The 22,080-nt window shown below is 46.4% G+C and overlaps 1 protein-coding gene across 1 annotated transcript in view; it reads left to right on the top strand.

The window, feature by feature from the left end:
* LOC142574432 (uncharacterized) overlaps nt 1–22,080 on the top strand; it is a 243,301-nt gene that overhangs the window by 9,783 nt on the left and 211,438 nt on the right. Inside the window, exon 2 of the mRNA XM_075683515.1 lies at nt 1,595–1,732. Coding sequence (XP_075539630.1) covers nt 1,645–1,732 — 88 coding nt within the window. The 5' untranslated portion in view covers nt 1,595–1,644. The remainder of the gene's footprint in view (nt 1–1,594; nt 1,733–22,080) is intronic.

Below are 22,080 nucleotides of genomic sequence, written 5' to 3'. Positions count from 1 at the left end.
TAATGCACCTTAGCCAATCCTATACGGTCTTAATCCTCCTTTATCAACCCTAGTCCGTCATAATCCGCCCTAATCCTCCTTCATCCACCTTAATCCTTATTCATACACCTTAATTCAACTTAATCCTGCTTAATAGTCCCAATCTACCTTAACACCCTAATCCACCTCTATCAAACCTAATCCAGCTCCATGGTCCCTAATCCATCCTAATCGGCCTTAATCCTCCTTTATCAACCCTAATCCACCTTAATCCACACTAATCGACCTTAATCTTGTTCAAGCACCCTAATCGGTCTTAATACCCTTTCATCAACCCTTCACCTTAATCCACCATAATCCGTCTTAATCTTCCTCCACCCATCTTAATCTTTATTCATGCATCTTGATCCTTCTTAATGCTCTGTAATCCACCTTAATCTTCTTTAATACCCTCTAATCAACCTTAATCCTCCCTAATTTACCTTATGTCAATAACTGATGATTCATTAATTAACTTGGGTAATCATTCTCTTATACAGGGGTGGACACGCTTTCAGTCACGTGATACTTCCAGTTTACAACGCGACCTTTCAGTGGACTTCCAGTTTACAACGCGACCAGCCACTGCTTCCTGCGCAAGCCGTCACGCTTCCCTTGTGGTATCATGAAAACGGCATAACCATCTTCGGGCTTCTTGCTGCAGTTATATGCGCAACAGCCCGGCATATCGCTAGCACATAGAGCAGGAAACACAGCGTACAACGTTCGCTACCCCGAGCTAAAGCGCCGAGACAGCCGTGCTCAGGAGGAAAATGGCGCGAACGAAAAAGAAAACCACAAGCAAAACTGAAGCTCCGCGCGTTTCCAATGGCAACGGCAGGGAGACCAATCGTCGTGCAGGAAAACGGGGGCAAAACTGGTTGCCGCGGGGGAACGCACAAGGGGCGAGGAGGAGGCGAGGAGGTCGCGCGGCGGCGGCAGAGTTCAAAGAGTGTCGCTACTTTAAAATTATCGAGGGACTTTAATTCTGGCGAGCCGAGCGCGCCACCTGCCGGCCGAGACGGCCGGCTTCGAGCTCGCGCGTCTAGCGGGGCCGCCCTGCATTTACCATTGAAATTCCATGAATAGCTCCAGTTAGGTGCGCCTTTCAATGTTTTGAAAACATGAGGGTGAACTAAAATGACTGCCTCCATATATTACATTTAAACAACTACCTCTAACGGGACCAATAAAAAAAACTAATTTATATTTTTTGCTTAATTTGCATTGCGAAGCTTCCGTTATTGCGGCAATGTAGGTCAACGTCGCCTAGAAAGTTCTCTGCCAAAACGCCACCTTACCTGCGCTTACAGCTTTTTTGTACAACAGTTGTAACGCCCAAGAAAAGCACCCTGTATATAACTATCACTTTGCCATAAAATACCAGATTGCTTGCTTTCTTTACGGCAACAGAAGTGAAGCCAACTTAAGCAAACAAGAGGTTGCTTTCGTTGGAAAGCCAAGGATTATTCCAGAAGCAGCCGCGCTTTATGTGATCAATGGGTCAGCTCGCTATGCGGAATGTTTGCTCAGCTGTGGCTATTAGCGCTTGTTTTGTGGCCTTATATGAATGCAGGCACTAATCGGGCTCCATTTGAACGGGAACAGCGTAGTGCGCGCAGGACCATGTGCAGGGCTGCTCTCTTCTCGGCGCTGCTTGTCACCGCCTGGTCGCTGGCGAAAGGAATGGACTGCCCGTCCATCCCCATTCCCCGTGAGCATTGCTTGGTTCTTATGCACAAAGTGTGGGCATTAGCCGAGACAATGAATTCTGGCGTCTTACGCGCTAAAACCGCGATCTAATTATGAGGACCGCCGTTGTGGAATGCCCCGGTAAAGACATTTGACCACCGGGGGTTCATAGCTTGTATGTAAATTGAGTTTAATTTTCTTCAGCCCTATGTGTTTTGTGTATCTAGTTGTACGCCCCATCTGCTTGGTCCTCGGACTGCAGTGTATGTTAAATTATTAAAATGAATGTAAAACAACTTCACGATGCTTTAGTTGCAATTTTCTGATGTCTAAATGTTGTCCGCGGTCTCGAGCTCAGCAGCACCATGGCAGAACCACGTAGGCACCGCAGAGGGTCACATCTAAACAAAGAGTTAGCCGGAGGACCTGAAGTAGGCCAAGAAAGGAAGGTTCAGCCTGTAAGCACCAGGGCAACAACCTCTTCTTTTTTTGCAGGGTTTATTACTTTAATGACGGCACATATAATTACCCCTCCCCCAAATAATTATGCTTATTCTCAATGTGTTTTGCAGGCTTAGGTAGGAATAAACAAGGAAGGCAAAAAATATTTTGCCGAAACTTTCTGCGCAATAGCGGGGGGCTTCATTGCAAACCACTTCAGTCTTCGTTTGGAATTTGTGCACACAGCGCTCATGATATGAGAACCATAGGTGTACATTTCATTTGCTTTATGTAACGTGTGTGACGCCGCTTTAGCCGTAGACCTTGCACCGGTCTGTGTGCTCTTCAGCGAGTAGCGTGGCAAACTTCTTTCTCGTCCTGTCTTCCTGCTCTAAGCCAACCAACTTCCTGCCTGTCATTGAGCGCTGGCTGAATTTATTTAGCCAGAAACTTCACCCACAATGCCGACATTGTGGTAGAAAAAGAATTTGTGGCGCTTTCTGTGCTATTTGCTTCTACTGACGATAATTGGCGGTGATGTTTACAGAGAATGTTTACGTTCTTCAGCGTTTAGCGCACTACGCCAGTGGCGAGTTGATTCATTGCGTGCTCCACTCGTGTCGCAGCACATAACACACAGGAGGACATGTTTTATAGAGGCATTGTTGGGCGCCATTAGGTGCATCCTGCGAGATTAGCACGATCATTGTCACACACGACGCATCGCATTGTGGCAGCAATGCTTAACTTTAATTTATAACAATTTATGAATGAATGAAAGTTCATTTCACCTCGAGTACAACTTCAAGAAAGGTGCAGGGGCAAAAGGCGCACAGCACCGGGCCCCTGTACCCGCAAAATACGTCCCAAACTCACAATCTCATTATGAGGCACACGGTAGTTGGGAACTTCGGTTTAATTTTAACCACCAGGGATTATTCAACATGCACTTAGATCGAAGCACACATGCATTTATGCATTTCGCCCCCGTCAACACGCAGCTGCCGTGGTGAGTTGGTGACGTTGCTCGCGACCTCGAGCAACGTCATAGCCATAACGCTACTACCGTGGCAGGTACAGAAGTGCTCATTTCATGGGCGGCCACTTGCGTAGTTTCGTGTAGCAGCTACGCTGCTTTAAATGGGTCCACCCGTCGGAGGGGTCCACCCGTCCACCCGACGCTGTTGCTGCGAACAAGCTTTGCAGCTCGCAAGGAGAGCGCGATGTCACCTTTCTCTCTCAAATGCTGTCTTTTCAACAGAAAACTGCTCCTCATTCTTTTCTGGGTGCTTTATTCCGTAATATAGCAGACTACCATAAGCGGCTACTATTGGCCAACAGCTGACATCAATCAAGAAGTGTATTTGGATCAGTGCAATCCTTTCTACTGTTACTGTAATATATATTGACGCTCATTAATAAAGAGGTTAAAGTAAGCGAGAAACCTCTTATGAATTTTGACTGTAATTACGTACTTCCGTAAGAAATTGACTATCGTCTGCTCACACTAGGCCGCGGAACCCCACGTAAGAATTAAGCTTTGACCATCGTGCGTATAGGTGTCGTAGTCGTCGGGACTCGCTAATTTCGACTAGTTTTGAACACTCAACTAGCCTTGAACCAAGCGAAACTTAAGCTCAGCCCAGACGGACGCTTGCCAGGTCGCGCTCACATTTGGTCGCTCCTGGCGAGACGCCTTGGTAGGCTTCGCTGCGTCCTGAGCCATTGAGAGCTCGTAAAAATGCACAAGTTGGATGTGGCTACTATCCGTCGGTCAAGCTGGTGCACAATAATGCTGCTGCTCACCACGTAGCATAGCCAGACTATTTGAGCGCGATCACGCACTCAAGCCCTATCGTGGACAAAGCAAACACTGCGCATACGAACTGCAGTTGGATGTAGCTGCCTACGTGGCGTAGATACCGCTGGCGCCCCGAGGTGGGACGACGAGTGCGCTGGCTGGGCTCATCGCGGCCCGGCAAGGATAATCGCGTTTGGCGTGTCGTCACTGCCAAAATTGGAATCAGTGGCGTCTATGTGAACATCCAAAATCAAACTTGAAGTGCGCACAACGGTGACGTTCAGTAGGCGGAGCGTTATTGCAACGCCCCGCTCCGCGGTAGCCTTCCCTGAACAAGGCATTGAAGGAGCGGAAACAGCGCTTGTTTGATCACCAATAACTCCGCTTCTTCTCAACGCCTTCAAGTACTTCTTGTGGAAAGATATGCCGGAAAAAGCCAATGTTAATTTCAAAGGCACTTCTTGACTTCTATGAAAAGTGGTTCATTAACGGCCCCTTTAATGTCGCTTTGCCTCCGCATGCTTTACGTTTGTTGCCCGCGTAACCAAATTGCGTAGGATTAATTTTTAAGAAATAGTGGGAATGTACCATAGCTTACCTTTAATTTAAATTTATTCAGTTCATGTGCAACTGATACCTTGTCTAAAAGTAACGCTTTCTTGACTTCTAACGTCATTTTTTCCTCCCCATCCCAGGAAGCACGCACCTAGCTAGTAGGCGTCTACTTCCAGCTTGATCTAGCTAAGGCCACAGCTAGTACCTGTCTTTTGTAAGTTTTACTCTAGATCTAAGCCTCTACAAGCCAGCTGTTAGCTCAGATAATGATCCCTCTACTTACGGCTAGTAGGAACCTTGGGAAGCTTTGCTGGAGCTGCGACGTAGACATTTAATGTTCAGGCTTGTTTGAGTTTCACAGGTGCTATAGTTAGCTCTACTCAGCATGTTTACGATCGTGGAAGGTCGAATTCTTATTTAAATGTGACTACAAAAACACACGAAAGGCAGCGGCCTCAGTAAAAATTTCACTTTGACTGTGGTCAACGTCTTTCTTGTGTCAAGTTGATTCCCAACCAGACGAGCTGCTCTCAAGCCCTTGATTTCATGCAAGGCGGCACACAGCGGAAGGGGGGGGGGCGAGTTAGAGGTAGCCGGCAGCAAGGTAGCTGGAGCCAAAACTGTGGCGGCGTTCGCTCGTACAAAGCAGAGGGAAGGAAGATAGCTGAACGATCTGTGGCATCGCGCCTCTCGAAGCTCCCGTACGACGGATGGCAGGCGGTTGTCAGACCAAAGTCTAGCAGTGATCAAAAACACTTCACAACCGATACTCGGCGAACCTGTGCGGCGAACCACTGCAAGACGAGCTTATTGAAGCGGCGACGGTATCGCAATATCAGAGACTGCTGCGTTGTCAGGCTGGTAGAAGGATCCTGGAGCGGCTGGGGTTCGAGATTCAGGCATGTTCCAAGCAGACAGGCAAAGTCCCACTGCGAATCCGGGACAGCCTGAGAGTACTCCCGTTGCCCAAGAATATGCACCCGTTACATCACGAGGGCAGGCGAAGGTACACAGCTGAGGCGCTGCAGAAAAGACTGGAAGGCAGGCAGGGTGTGTTATATACGGACGCGGCCGAATACAACCAAGGCAAAATATACACAACCGTAATCACACGCGAAAACGGAGGCCCTGCCTTGTGCTGCAGCATGAGACATTTAGGAGCAACGGAGGCGGAAGAAGTCGCCATTGCGCTGGCTCTGACTCAAAAGAATGTGAGAGTTATTGTTAGCGATTCAAAATCTGCAAACAGAAATTTTGATGCGGGCAGGATCTGGGCCGCAGCTGTACACATATTAGCCGTCGGGAAGCCCCCGGCTGAGCAGGTTTCGCTAATCTGGACACCGGATCATCACGATTTGCGAGGGAACGAGGAGGCGCACGCGCTTGCCCGAGGTCTAAGCCCAAGCGAGGAACCCCTACAGACCAGTGACGAACTGAACATTTTTCAGGAAATTCTCAAGCATCATAAGCTGGGGCGTAAGACTTTCCCGAGAGCGGAACAGAACCTTAATAAAAGCAAGGAAGTTATGTGGAGGAAGCTGCAAACGGGGATAATTCCGAACCCACAACTGTTCAGCAAATGGCATCCCTCGGTGTATAGCCCTCGGTGTAGGCATTCTGATGGTATAGCGGACTTATTCCGCATGGTTTGGACCTGTCCTAGCTTTGATGAGCCAGAGAGATGTAGAGAATCCTGGGAATCCTTGCTACTCAGCGAAGAAGAAAATGCTCAACGACAAGTCATCGTTCTCGCCCTGACTGCAGCCGCGACCCAAGGGATGCCGGCTGACGGTTAGGGAGGATGAGTGTGGGTTTAGGCTGAAGCCTCCACCCGTCATCTATTTGACGGGTACAACTAAAGTCACTTCTCTGTCTCTCTCTCTTAGTGCGGTAATATTGCACAAATACCAATTGATAATCATTCAGGGAAATAATAAATACAGTGCTACAAAATTCTTTTTGTCAATACATAACACCAGTAGTGGAATAGTTACCTCAACGTTCACAAAAAATGTATTGGCGCTGTATATAATATTCTCCCACTCCTTCCTGTTAAACTGCAACACAACAGTTTTCGCTTAAGCTCGTGCAAGTATAAGCATTTCTAGTGATCAGATGGTGTCACCTCCAACCATCTTTGATGTGTACAAAAGTTGGTAATGAAAAGTTGGTAGAGGTTTTCGTACAAAGAACATCTGTCGCTACGCATGTTTGGCAGACAAAGTAACGTTTCATTATGCCCCTTTATTTTTCGTAAATTAAGATACAGCTTCAGCAAGTGTAACAGTTCAGCCTAAGCGCACAGTGAGTGCACATTATGCAGTGTAGTTGACTGATTTTGTTCAGCCATTCTCAACGTCCGAGCACCACGCCTGTATATTGTCCTACATTTCCAGTCAAAAAGGACCATTGTTCAGCGAAACTGATGGATCAGTATTAGCATAGTATACCATGCATGCCGACTGTATCACGGTGCTTACAAACATGTCCATTTGAAATGTTGCAACAAATGTACGATTCTATTTTCCTTGTTTCACAGGCCATGAGCTGATTGCACCGCATACGCATCTTATGTGCCAGTAGACTTGCCCTGGCATGAAAATGCACGTATCCATGTACAAAAGCCAGATATGTCATTTTCTCAACCAAATACGGCCAATAAATACCACTACTACCTCAGGTAAACTACACTCTAACCGGCTGCGCGCTGTACTAATGGCAACAGAACTGAGTGAAAGTGTTTGCAGAATGCATTTTAAACAAGTTAAACAGTATGCAGAAAGGCTGTTTCTCTTCTCTACTCAGACTACCGAATACCGTAATGGCTCATAGATGCGGAAGGGAGCAGCAAATAAAGCAGTTTATTTGATAAATGCAAACGTGGGTCAGTGTGGATGCTATCAATATGATCAATACAGTGGGTCCTTAGTAAATGCAACTTCCTTACAGAGAACTTACAAATCTTAATTATATCAATGCAACAACCTATAATATTTTCTTAGCTAAAATTATAATTAAAACGTTTATGAAAGGGGCACAGGGACCAATGAGCTTTTCTAAGAGCATCATTAAACGTAGTACACTTGATTTTTAAAAAAATATGCAAACAGCGCCGACGAAAAACAGCGTTGCATTTTGAACAGAATTGTAAGTTTAAAAGGCAGCAAAGGTACATTCACAATGCTTTCGTGATTGGATCTTTACAGTAACCAATGTTTTAAAAGACTTATTTTCCTAAATCATGGCCGTAAAACCTATGTCAAAGTCACAAGACACACACATACAAAACTTATTTGTTGTGCTTTCCGAAGTTACCACAGCTGAACTGTGCTTGGCCTACCAAGGAGAGCTCGTTGTAGGCCATGGGGCCATGTTTTGATAAGGACGCCTACCATTTATGCTAATCGAAAAAGCTCGATTTTCATCCTGGAATACTTTGTTGCAATCTACTGTTGAAAACTGGTACTCCCAATCAGAAAGTCGGTTGACGATCTCGCGGGTACTGAACTTTCTTCTTGCCACCTCAAGGAAAGATGCAGCTGCTTACACAAGGATTGACGTGCTCAATTGTTTCTAGTATTCTGCCCCGAGTTAAAACAAGACATTACTCTCTTTAAAATCAATCAATGCATCTACCAGGAATTCATTAGGGAGCGCTGACACAAACATCGTGTATCCGACGTCTGTGATTGTTTACGTTGTTGCCGACTCCACAATTACGACACGTAGCCTCAACGCCTTGAACCGCACAAATAATTATTACATTACATTTCATTCAGCTAGATCAAAATACGCTCCAAGTGCAGAACTACTTTTGACGTGAAGCAGGATACTATACACATTACCGATGCCATAGTTGGCATTCATGTATTGTGGCAAACTCAAGCATGAGGCACTTGGCTCAATGCACTAGCTGGCGGTGATATAACAAATTTGTCACTAAAATCCGTCAAAGTGACCCTTCCAATAGTGCGCTTCTTTTTTGAAATGCAGGAGGAGTCTCTTCCCCTTTTACGCTGTCGACTTCTGAATACTCTCTCTCTCTCTCTCACTTTCTGGAATGGCATAGCAAGAACTTTATTTTGATCCAGAGAAACTAGGGCCCGAGGGCAAAAGCCCCCAGGCTAAGTTGGTGGCTCCACCCACGTAGGCACCAGTAGGCCAAAGGCTTTCCCGATGTCGTGAGCTCTCCGGACGGCCAGGAGTTGACCTTGGAGGACTTCACTGGATATGCGCCTACTCCAGTCCCCCTCACTGTACAGATCCGAAGCCCTTTGGTTGGGGAACAGCCAGAACATATGATCAGATAGACACGGAGTGTGTCCACAACTTTTACATTCCGCGGGAAAATCCTGGTCAATTTTGTTAGGCACAAGAGGTGTGGGATAAGATTTAGTTTCAATCATTTTTAATGTGACTGCCTGAGCTCGATTGAGCTTCTGATGGGGGAGGAAAAAACCTTCCGGCGTCGCTATAGTGTGAGGTGACCTCGGCAAAAGTACTAAGTGGGTCTTTGTAGGAGCCGCACTCATCCTGGAGCAGTTCCTAATCTGACGCGCGGCATGCGAGATCTCGCACAGCAGAGTTAGCTTGCTCTTTAGGATTGCAGCCATTGAGGCTGACCGAGTGGCCCTGATGAGCCGGAAACCAGACTAGGTGTGAGCGATGCAGTTGCTCGTAATTATGAGTATTAAGATTTTGTATAAGTAACCTGTGTGCTTCCATTGAGAAGAAGCCGGCTGAGTAGTTCCTAATAGCTCTACGGCAACCGGAGAAAATCGTGGAGCTTCTCCTCATTGCAATTGCAATGCTTCCGCGGAATGCATTGAGCTCGTTCTTAGCGACGCCGCGCTTATTAATTTACCGTTCCCATCGACCACGGCAATAACGTAGCGGGTGCCCGATCCATAACTAGTTGCACCGACAAAAAAAGCTGAGCTTTGTTATAGGTGCAGTTTACCAAGAATGCATTTGGCCCTGGCGTCCCTTCTGCCCTTGCTATGGTTTCAAGGTATTGTATGTGTTTCTGGGCATATTTCTAGGCATCGGGTCCACAAATAATTGTGTCTGCACCTCCTTGGGTAGCTTGAACTTAGAGACGTCTCCTCCTCGAGGCAGTATTCGGACTTCATGTAGAATTTTGCACCCTGGCTTAGTGTTGGGGAGCCTTGCAATTATTGACATCGAATGCGCCTCAATGAGCTCATCTACAGTGTTATGAAGTCCTAACTTGTTGAGGAGTTCGGTACTCGTTCCGTGCGGGAGTCCCAGAGCCCTTTTGTGTCCGGCGCGTATGAGTGTGTTTAGCTTAGCCTTCTCTCCTTTCCCCCAGTTCAGGTATGATGCAATGTACGTGACATGACTGATGAAAAATGCATGATATGCTCTGATGAGTTTGTCCTCCTTGAGACCTGCATTTCAATTTGAGACCCTGCCCAGGAGCCTTGAAGTACTGTTGGCCTGCCCTGTGAGACAGGTTAGGACCGCAGCATTACAGCTCCTTGCCTCAATGAGAAAGCCCAGAATCTTAATTGTGTCTACTCTGCGTATTTCCATTAAAACGAGCTATGGAAAAAAGAATGATGGATGTAACGTTAAGGGATAAGAAAAGAGCAGATTGGGTGAGGGAACAAACGCGAGGTAATGACATCTTAATCGAAATCAAGAGAAAGAAATGGGCACGGGTAGGACATGTAATGAGGAGGAAGGATAACCGATGGTAATTAAAGGTTACAGACTGGATTTCAAGGGGAGGGAAGCGTAGCAGGGGGTGGCAGAAAGTTAGGTGGGCGGATGAGATTAGGCACTTTGCAGGGACAACATAGCCAGAATTAGCACATGACCGGGGTAGTTGGAGAAGTATGGGAAAGGCATTTGCCCTGCAGTAGGCGTAACCAGGCTGATGATGATGATGATGATGATGACTCTAGGTATGACCCATCTTGTGTTGTCTGTTATTTTAATTGGCAGAGTTTCTAAAGGCGCAAGGTTCCTAACACTGTCTCCCCTGTCTAAAGATAGGTGATAGGTGATAGCCTAGGTGATAGCCTGAGTCCGGTGCGCTTAATGAAGTATTCTGTGGTGTCTACGGCTGCCTATAGTGTGTATTCTAGTGCTGCGAGTGACCCCCTGGGGACCCACGTTTAGATATCGTCAGCGTATATGACGTGCCCCAAGCTCGACATTTTGGACAATTCCTCCGAGAGCCTGTGCATGGCAATGTTAAAGAGGAGTGGGGACAATACCGAACCTCGTGGTGTGCCGCTGTTGCCTAAACTGTGTGGACTGCCTGTGACTATCTTGAGTTTGACCGGAGCTGTCCGATTAGCTAGAAAGGACCACACATAATAATAAAAATTGGTTCCCAGGTTCAAGGTTGAGATTTCATGTAGGATATGTTTATGTGCCACGGTATCAAGCGCTTTGATAAGATCCAGACCCAAGAGAGCATTTACGTTCCTGCTAGGGTCGTCAATAATAGCATGTTTGATCATGAGCATGGCGTCCTGTGGGGATAATGCCTTCCGAAAACATATCAGATTGTGCCTTAAAAGATCCTGGTTTTTAATGTGTTCTACTATGCTGATATGAATAGCATGTTCGGCTACCTTGCCAATACATGATGTAAATGATATGGGCCGAGGTTCTCCTTTGTTAGTGGTTTGTCGGGTTTCGGTATAAACATCACCTTTGCCTTCCTCCATTCCGGTGTGACGATGCCGGATCTCCAGCGACTGTTAACTTTAACCGTGATCATTTCTATAGCATCATCTTGCAGGTTTCGGAGAAGCTTATTTGTGATGCCATCCGGAGCCCGGACAGATCTGCCATTTAAATTAAAGAGTACGTGCCTTATCTCAGCTGCAGTGAAGTCACTGTTCAAGTCCAGTTGCGATATTCCGGACTAAGGTTCGCTTATTTCTTCTTCGTTCTCATATTCATTTTTACTGGCAGGTGCATGTGTGCGAGGTCGTTTGCGACCTCTCTTGCTGTCCGCCCTATAGTTTCCTGCTTATTGACGAGTCTGTTTATGACGAGGTTTGTACTACCTCTGGAGAGCTTGTCATTAAGTAGGCTCTTCAATAGATTCCATTTGCCTCCTCTGCGCAATCTACCGTCTGTTTCTGAGCAAGCTTCGTCTCATTGTTGACCTGAGATTTGAGCCGCGTAGGTTTCAATATCACGATTAACTTTGGCGATCTTGGCTCTAAGTATTCTGTTAAGTCTGTGATTCTTCCATCTGGTTAGAAAGGAATTCTTCGCCTCCAGCATGTGAGCTACCTTGGAGTCCATTTTTGGGACTTCAATTTGTGTTGAGACTGCTTTATAGGTTTCTTAATTGTTGACTCTAGTTGATCTAAAAGCTCCTCATAAGATTCGCCATCTATGGTGGTTTCCTTACCCAACTTACGATGAAGATCCCAGTCCACGTACTCATATTTCCTTAGTGGTGGTAGTTGCGTCTGTAAGATGACCTCAATTATGTGATGATCACTTCCTAAATTCTCCTGCAGATTGTGCCACGAGCCTTCAATTCCCCTAAGGAATGTTAGATCCAGGGTTGTATCTCTGCTAGTGGAGGTACCAGTTCTCGTGGGAAAGTTAGCATCTGTAATAAGAGCAAATTTTAACTCACTGGTTGAGGTTGCTAAATTACTACCCTTGACGCTCTGATGACCATAGCCTCGCCTCATTCTTTGTTCCGTGCGTTGAAGTCCCCAGCCACTACGAGTGGGGCTGTATCTGCCTTATTGTAAATGCGGCCAAGAGGGTCTTAAAATCCCTTTTGCTATCTGCCGGAGAGCAATAAACGTTAGCTATAAACACGTTAGCTGCTTGTTTGTTCTTCAGGATGATTTCGGTCATTTGTGCTTCTAGATAAACCTTGTACTTGGGAAGCTCGAGAGTTTCATAGGAAATACCCTTTCTAACCAATGTCGCTGTTCCCCGACCCCCTGGAAAGATCAAGGTTTCGGAGCTCTAACCCGGTAGAGACATATCCTCCTTAGCTAGTGTTGTTTGTAAAAGAATAACGTGCGACTTAACTTGGCTGATCTAATGAACTGCTGCAGGGGAGCCTTGCGCTTTCGGAACCTCGCACGATTCCACTGCCAGATTTTAATGTTATTGCTGCCATTTTCAGCCATTATGACACCATTGGTTGACTACTCGAACCCCTATAGTCGGCGCTCGTGCTACCGTTTGTACCTCCATGGACTGCCGATGCAGCCGCTGCGTTTGCTTAGCCTTAACTTTGGGCCTTTCTAACTGACCCACACTGGCATCTAGATTAGTGATGAGCTCCGTCATTTTCGCCAGAGTCCTGTCTATTGTTGCTAACCTTACGGCAATTCTGACTTTTTCGGGTTTGGGGGGTGCCTCATTTCCTATCTCCTCTGCCTCGGTGGTTTCTAAATGTTCCTCCTCCATTTCGCTAATGGCAACAGGATGGGGGCTTTACATTTGGATTTGCCGGCCGAGTTTTGGAGCCGTTGTCTCCATCTGTCTACGGTGTGTTTCAGACCATTCTTTAGAGGATTTGAAAGCTTCCCTGAGTTCAAACAGTTCTTGCCTCAGTTTCTGATTTTCGTCCTCTAACGCCAATATTCAGGGATTTGATTCAGGTTCCGGCTGTGCCCTAACGTTAGTACTCCTAGACCTTGCCCTTGTGGGTTGTCCTGGTTTTCCAGGGCCTCCGTTTTTGACGCGGTCGGCCCAGGTTGCTCTTGGGGTCGACTGTGACCGGAACCTCGATCCTCCACCAGGCCCTCGGGGTTGCGAGTCGGCACCAGAAAATTCTCCGGAGCTGGCTTGTCCTCTGGATCGAGAACGCCCCCTGAAGTGGGAGCGCCCTCGTGAGCTGGAGCGCCCTCTCGTTCTAGAGCGCAAGTTGGCGTCATTTTCTTGCATCATCCCTTTGCGCTGGCCATTGTCGCTGTCGTCAATGTCGTCGGCCACTTGCGTATAGCGCTCTTGCTGTCGTTGGCGCCTTCGACGCCTTTGTCTCACGATATAAGGCATCTGGAACCTTCTACTGCACTTTCGGTGCCCAGTCGGGTGTGCACCACTGCAAATAAATAGCACACGAGGAATCACATTGATGATCTTCAGGTGGGGAAGTGTTTCGACAGTCGCTACACACGTCGGATCTATGTCCGATTTCACCAAAGCCGTAGCACACATATATCTGTTGTTGGTAGAGATTACAGGGCATGAGTACGTTACCACAAGTACCGTGGTTTGGCACTCTTTGTTCCTCAAGAAGTACCACCACCGCTGTAGGTTGCGTGATCCGACGTACCTCGACGAGGCCTGGATTTCGATGATTGACGAAAAGGATTTTCAGTTCCGTGTCGCTAATGTCGATACCGCGAACAACACCCTTCCATGTATATTCTCCTGCTGCGGTGTAGGTCACCACATCGAAGGGTGCATCCTTCGTATGGATCTTGCGTACCTTGGCGTAAGCTCTCGCGTTTTCTTCCCGCGGAGTCGACACCACCAAAATGTTTTGACAGCCGTTCGGACAGTACGTGTCCTCCGTCGTGTCTTCTGGCGCTAAGGCTGCCGCCATGGCCTGCGCTCTGGAGAGATGCACCAGGCTGAACTTTTTAACGTCGAGGCCGCACCGTAGGCTGACAGTTATCTTGATGTGGTCCCTCGGTAGCATCGAGATCCTACAGGCGGTAGCGACACGCTTAAGCCCGTTCTGTGTGGTGGCTGTGCGGCTACTACCTTTCGGGCCATGGTAGGTATCCTTTACAGCCAGGGATTTTACGCCAGCGGCTAATGCACGTCTCCTTCGGCAAGTGATGACTGTCATCCATCCGATATCCTCCTCCGAGGTGATGCCCATGCCTTCAACAGCTAAGCCGGAGGCCATACCTACACTCCGTCGTACGCGTGAGCATGCTGCTATGGGTGGGCAGCGCAACCCGGACGAAGGACTTCCTCTCGTCCTTCGTCCGGGTTGCGCTGCCCACCCATAGGAACATGTTCAATCACCAACTCGCCCAGCTTGCCGTCTTAATTCAGTACGCGTGAGGCCTAGGCCTACAGCGCGAGTTAGGGGCTAGCACCTTTTCTACGTGGCACGCAGAAAACAGTTGGCAAAGACTCGAAAAATGGACCCACCAGCAAAAAATGGGCATCCACGTAATCCTTGCGATAAGACGCGTCGATCGACACCAGGTTCTAAAAATTTCGGCACAGAAACATTGATCGAAACGGGAGCCGATGTTTGCACGACCGCACTAGTCGGCTTCTTCTCTCTCTCTCTCTCTCTTATTTTTTCAGCGTGATGATAGTGCGCGTGTAAGGGTGTCTGGTACCACGAGACTGCCACATCGCCTTTTTGGAACATGAATAGACTTCTGTATCGCGTGCGAAGCCACAGTAGACTTGGTGCACGTTTTGAACTGTCACACTTAGAGCCTAAAAGGTAATGTATTATTTATTAATATTTATCTATTATTATACAAGGAATTGAGGCTCAACAGCATAATTGTATCACTTACAGCTATTCATTATCGGCATTAAAACGAGACAAAATTTTGTGGTACACTGCTAAAAAACTAATTACTTGCTCGTCATCACAAACAATGGCATACACCTTCATAATCACTGTCTTGATGTGAAATTCACATTGGATAGGGTAAACTTCAATAGTGAAAGGACATTTTCTTTACTGACAAATAGAGCAACAGAAAGCTACCTTTCCTGAACTTACAGAATTTAGACATTTCAATTTGGCAAGCTAAAGTTCAGACTCATGTTTATAACTAAACTAAACTAAAAGATTCTCCACCAACACCAATAAATGCAAGTATACCTCACGTCCAGATATATGTCAGAAAACACAGAATTCTCTATAAATAAGGTTATAAAATGGATCACATTTACGCATCACATTATCCACTGCAGTGATCTCTAGCGAAATTTTATGCCTCATCTTCCAGCAATCATTATCGTCTGGCTTGCTCTCTACCGACGAGAAAGTCGCAAAGGCTATCCCCGTGTTTAAAAACGGAAAGAGAAATTCACCGGAAAATTTCCACCCCATTTCGCTAACATGCATTGGCTGCAAAATACTCGAATACATAAGTGCTTCTTACATATGCAATAACCTCGAACGTAATTCTTCCTTTTCCCTAAACAACACGGCTTCCGGAAAGGTTTTTCTTGCGACGCGGAACTGCTAGAATTTACGACTTACTTACATTTAAACATGGACGCTAACCAACAAACTGACGGTATCTTTTTATACTTCGCTAAAGCTTTCAACCGCGTTGAAAATTCCCGTTTGTTCTCAATATTATCTTCTCTTTGCCTTGATTCTGTCATGGCTTCGTAAGTTTCTTGCTTTCCACGAGCAGTTCACTACGGTTAACAATTTCACCTCTTCACTCTGCGACGTATTATTAAATAGCAAATGACGCTTAACTCGACTAAATGCAAAGTGACCTCTTTCATTCACAAGCGTACGAATTCTAACTTCTCGTACCTCATGGATAGCACAGTAGTGTCTTCGGCATCAACATAAAAGTATCTAGGTGTTCACCTCACGCATAATATTTCATGGGCCACGCACATTCAGAACATTTCTTCCAAGTTATACTTGCTTTTGTGTTCATCGATTCCTTTCTTTATATCTATTTTCTTTTTTCTTTTTTAATGTCGCGCAGGACGGGATCCTGCAATCTGGTCTTTGTATTGTATATCATTGAGCCTTGTAACTGCTGATGCATCCACCAGCTGCCAGGTCAGCCGACAAGCGCTATGTGCTTAGGCTGACCAGCAGATTCATGTGTATGAAAAAACGGGCGAATAAAACTGTATCGTATTGTAAAAAAAAACGTCTACAAAAAAAGGCTTCCAGATGACTCGGGTATCTGCGCCGGAACTTGCGAAATTCCCCCAACAATTATTGTAAGAAAAGTGGCTTACCTAGCAATTCTGTGACCGCAACTAAAATTTAAATCAACTATCTGGTCCACATAACAAAACTACCTAATTGGAATGCTAGAACCTGTCCAAATAGAGCCGCTCGTTCCAATACACAGAACTACATCCCCCATTCGACCATAACGCAGATCCAACTTGATATCTCTCTCAAACCATTAGATTTTCGTCATTCCATTGCTATTTTATGCCCATTTGATAAATACCATGACAGCACCAGGCCGTCTCCATTACCTCTGGAAGCGCCTTCACGCATTTCGCGTCGACTACATAACCAATTTAGCATAAAGCGCCTTCACGGAAGCGCCCAAGCCTTCAATTCATCGGCACTTCCACGTGTCAATTTTCTAGGGATTGACCTTTCCGATTCTATCGCATCTATCTGTGACCACCACTCATTCCATGATCAGCTGCGGAAACATTTTTCTAAGGATCGACGTCATGACTTGGGTCTCTTCAATTGGTTTGCATTTCCGTTCTCGTTGCTATTGCGGTATGCCTTGTTATTTTGTGCATCTTAAATCAATGACATTTCTTGTATGAACACTGTTCTTTCTTGCGATATGTATTGGCCACATATGACGCATTCATGTTACTCATGGCATAATACGATGTTCCTTGAACCTGTATATATTTTGGTTATCATTCGCGCTGTACAGTTTCTCCCTTTTACTTGTTTTGCATCTTGCGTCATTATTTGATACTTGTTCCTATAATATTTACGGTGTTTTTTGTCCCCTTTATTCAATGCCCTTCTGGGGCCTGTAAGGTAGTTTGAATAAATAAATATATCTGTAGATGACGGCTCAAGCCCCAGTTTTGTCAGCCAGTCTGCTACTGCTGTGTGACAGCATACTAGGTCACATTGGGTCGTTTCTAGCAGCCTCTGAAATTCAGACAACATTGATCAGATGATGCAGGTAGCCCGAACGACTACTTCGAGTGGCAAAATAATAGCACGTTGGCTATTAACAGCCTTAGGCTGCACTGGCTTCTGTCAAGGAAACTGTGCAAATGTGTTAGCCCACTATTCAGCAAGCAAGGTGCACCTTGTGTTAGCCTTGTTTTGTGGCTCAAATTTATTGTAATTTCTTTCTCTCTGCAGCTAAATTGACCCTTCTATTACTTCAAGGTCGCATTTAATGACATCTATAAATTGCTTCATCCAAGGTCTTCCTCTTGCTGTGAGAAATGGCGCAGAAGTTGCGTCTACCCCTCGCACGGAATGTCATGGCAGTGATAGAATTTCGAACGCGACCTCCATTTGAAGAGAAGTGCTCTGAAAAAAATATTACTGACATGCTCGGCAGAACGAAAACCGAAAAGGATGCAGGCTACATTGGCTTGCGTACTGCTCTTCGACAACACTGAAAGCGACACAGCTGTCTTTACAGTTACATGGGTTAGTGCATCACAGAAACCACTCAGTAAAAATAGAACGAGGGCCAACTGAAAGTTAAGGATTCTTAATTAAACAATATCTATTAAATAAATTATACGCATTAAGCCAAAACAATACACGCAAAATTAGCTTAAATTTCACATTTGATTTGCGAATAGGCTTTTTTACAATTCACACAGGAACACTGAAAATAAACGCAGAGTACTAAATTTCTTAACCTCGAATTTACAAGTTTCATTTAGGTAATGTGTAAAAGTTACAACCCTTTCGCACTCAAAAATAGCATTGCCCTTCAGATTTTCGAACCACACCAAAAGGTAAATTTTCACGAAATGCTGCATATGTATGCTTACAAGCTGCTGAGGACTTTGTTTTACTCTGTTGTGGCTACCCTTGAAAGAACGTCATAAAAGTCTGCTCTTTACGGGCATCGTTGTACAAAAGAGGCTCAGCTGTATGCGGCCGTTACCTTCGGTGATCACAGTCGTTCGCTGCCCGCCATTGTATCAGATATGACACGATGGGAAGTCAGCAACAAAGAACGTTTAATAACAAGACGAGGTAGGTACATATATAGTGGCCTGCCTGACAAGCACGTGCAGTCTTTACCTGTAGCTCATTCGCATGGTGGTAGCAGCGAATGCGCTCGCATGGCAGGTAAGCCTTGCACGATACATCTCCCTACGGACACAACAGTTTAAGCGTCTCATTCCTTGTTTCTTGTGTGTGTTCACGCATAGTGCCCAAGATGAATTGTGGATGGCGCTCTTTCCCGTCTCCTTCCTTGTTTCTTGTATGTGTTCGCGCCTGGTACCCAAAATGAATTATATGAGGCTCTCTGTCCCGTCTCCTTCCTCGTTTCTTGTGTGTGTTCGCGCCTAGTGCCCAAGATGAATTCTGACCGACTCACCCAACAAGACATCCTTTTTAAGTTTAAGCTACCTTATGAAAGTTCCTATCGTAGCGTAGTCGATCAGGAGGTCGTGCCTGCCGCGCTGATCTGCGTGGACTGGATGAGGAATGGAATTCTGAGAACTACCCTGGCTTTGATGGTCCTGGCTATCGGCCTGCGCACTCTGGCCCAAAGCTGGTGTGCGATTTCAATTTTCCACGTTGTGTACACGCTGGAGAAATTCTGGATTGATAGCGCCATCCCTATCATCACTCGACGAGAGCTCACTTTCTGATGGTTCTTTACGGTAGTTCTTGCGCGTCGTCAGCAGGTGTCGCTGGTTGCGTCGTAACCTTCTGCCATCTTCCGTAGGCACCTCATACGACCTTGGTGCGGCTGACCCTAGCATCTGTGCCTTGCGGGTCCATGACTTGTCCTTTACCCTTACGACATCGCCTTTCTTGAGTGCTGGTAGGCATCGGCCCCGAGCTCCGGGCTACTTGTGTTTAGTCACGTGAATACTTGAGTGTTGGCTGAAGTCTGGAAGTCTCGTGCATAGGGGTCTACCCTGTAGGAGTTCACTCGGTGAGCGACCGTCTTCGAGAGGGCACGAACGGTAGCTTAGTAGCCCAAACCAAAAGTCCTGTTTCGTTTCCTTAGTCTTTTTCATAATTCGTTTACAACTTGAACGCCTTTCTCGGCGAGGCCGTTGGACGGGGGGAAACGTGGGCTTGAAATCACACGATGAAAGTCGTATTTAGAAGCAAAAAGTGCAAATTCATGAGACGAAAACTGAGGACCATTATCGCTACAAACTTCTACTGGGATACCATATTTGGAAAAAATGGCACTCAATTTTCGATGACAGAATTGGTGGAAGAGTCGATTAGTTTTTCGACTTGTGGAAAATTGGACAAGGCGTCAAAGAAACATAGGTATAAACTTGCACCTTGCTGGAAGATGTGTATTCCCACTCTGTACCATGCATACAATAGTGGAGGCCTAAATACTAGAGGTTCACTTTGCTGCGCGTAAGCATACTTTCGGCAAGCTGCACAGCTTTGTAGCATACTTTCGATGCCAGTCTTAAGGCCTGGCAAGGAAACCAAACATCGAGCTTTGGCCTTTCACTTGTTTACACCCAAATGCCCTTCATGAATGCGTACGAGCATTTCTGTCCTCAGTGACTTTGGGATTACTACCTTACATCCTTTAAACAGAATGCCTTCGACAAGAGTTAACTCGGACGCGAACGGTTTCAAATTACCTTCGAGTCTTCCCTGGCCGTGCATCCCGAGTCTTCCCTTGCATGCGTTGCACTGCCGCGTTGTCTGCCGGGTGAGGCATTTCGCCCAGTAATGTGCTCAGCGAAGGGTTGGCTTTATGCCGTCTTGAGATATGACGTCAGCCAGTAAATCGATTTCAGTCAGCCTGAACTTGCATTTATCAGCATTGAGCGTTAATCCAGCCTGTCTGGCCAACTGCAAAGCATGGCGGAGGCGCGCGTCGTACTCAGTTTCAGTAGCTCCCTGGATCATAATGTCATTTATGCACGCGTGCACTCCAGTGTCTCGGTCAAAGATTTCACTCCTTGCCTTCCGGAATACTTCTGGCGCAGAAGTTATTCCGAATGGGAGCCTTAGAAAGCGGTAACGGCAATATGGTATGCTAAACGTGCAGATATTTGACGTAGCATTGTCTAGAGGGATTTGTTGGAAGCCGGAGTTTGCGTCAATGGCGCGAGAAATATATGGCCCCTGCCAACTATGCTTCTATATCTTCTGGTTTCGGCATTTGATAATGCTCCCGCTTTAGACAATAACTGATGTTTCGGGGATCGAGGCACACGCGTAGCTTTCCGTTTTTGTTCTGACGATGACTAGAAGACTCACCCAGTCTGTCGGTCCGTTGACCTTCTCGATGATGCCGCTGCTTTCCATCCGATCTAGCTCATCCCGCAGACCATGTGGTACTCTCGTTGCAAGCAGCCGGTTCCCCAAAACAAATCTGGAAGTTCCTTCAGGATGTCAGCGGTGCCGTTCTTGCTGACAGTGTCCACTGTGCGTGACACCAGTCCCAGCGTTTCGCTTGCGATTAGTCCGAAGATAGCCAGATTACTCTTCTTCATAATGAAAAAGGAAACGCTGCTGGACCAATGATTCACAGCAACTTGCAGAGTCGCTAGGCCGATGTGCTCGATGACACCACCACTATATGACCGAAGGACTGCATTACTTGGCTTTAGCTTCAGGTCTCCCTTGCATCTTCTGTAGATAGACTAGGGCAACAAATTGGCTTGGTAACCTGTGTCAACTTTGAGCACTACCGTTTCACCCGCAACTTCTGCCATAACCGTCAAGTCTTCTCTGCTGCTGATGTTGCGGATTTTTACATCCATAACACTGAACTCGTCACAATCTTCGTGTACCTCATCTACTCGTTTACGGCTGCACAAAGCGAAATTATTCTTTCGTTTAAACACAAAGCACGTCTTTTCGAACGCCGGGCATCTTGCCTGCGCATGAGACCCATTGTATTTGGTGCAACTGTACTTTTGTGATTTTTTTACCAAAGCAACATGGCTGTCTGCCTGCAGCCACGCTTCATTCTGTAGGGCAGATACTTCCGCTGCACGGCATGTCGGTAAAGCTTTGAGGAGCGTGAGGTCCTTTTCTTTGAGCATCTTTTCGCGCAGCTTGGTGTTGTTTATACCAAAGACAATCTGGTCGCGGATTAAGTATTCAGTCAAGGGCTCGAAGTTACAGCTGCGCGTGCCTTTTGAGGTCACGCAGCAAATGCTCGAAAGCTTCGCCTTCTGCTTGTGTTCTCGAGCGGAACAAGTATCTCTCAATAACTTCATTCTGCTGCTCTTGGCAGTATTCAGCAAACTTGTTTGCTACGGTCGCATGATCTTGCTTGCTTTCGTCCGCGGAAAAAAAATATTGAATACCTCGAGCGCGTCATCTCCCGCAAAGCTCGGCAGAAGCGCGGTCTTTGCGCCTGGAGTCCTCGGTTCCTTCGATGCAGCCGTTGCCTCCCAGAACTGCTCAAACGTCTGTTTGAATCGCTCCCATTTCTTTGCGATGTTTCCGGATAGCAGCAGGGGGTCAGGTGCCTTAAGTATAGTTGCACCCTTGACGAGCAATTGATCCGTTCTCCGCGAACTTCGCATCGTATTTCTCACTTGCTGCTTGCTATCCGGGATCGATTACATGTGTGCGTCGCGAACCGACGCGGCTACTTCCGACACCATGTATCAGATGTAACACGATGGGAAGTCAGCAACAAGGAACGTTTATTAACAAGACCAGGTAGGTA

The sequence above is a fragment of the Dermacentor variabilis genome, chromosome 3, assembly GCF_050947875.1.
Source record: "Dermacentor variabilis isolate Ectoservices chromosome 3, ASM5094787v1, whole genome shotgun sequence".
In the NCBI taxonomy this organism is placed as follows: domain Eukaryota; kingdom Metazoa; phylum Arthropoda; class Arachnida; order Ixodida; family Ixodidae; genus Dermacentor; species Dermacentor variabilis.
This window is presented reverse-complemented; position numbering and strand designations above follow the sequence as displayed.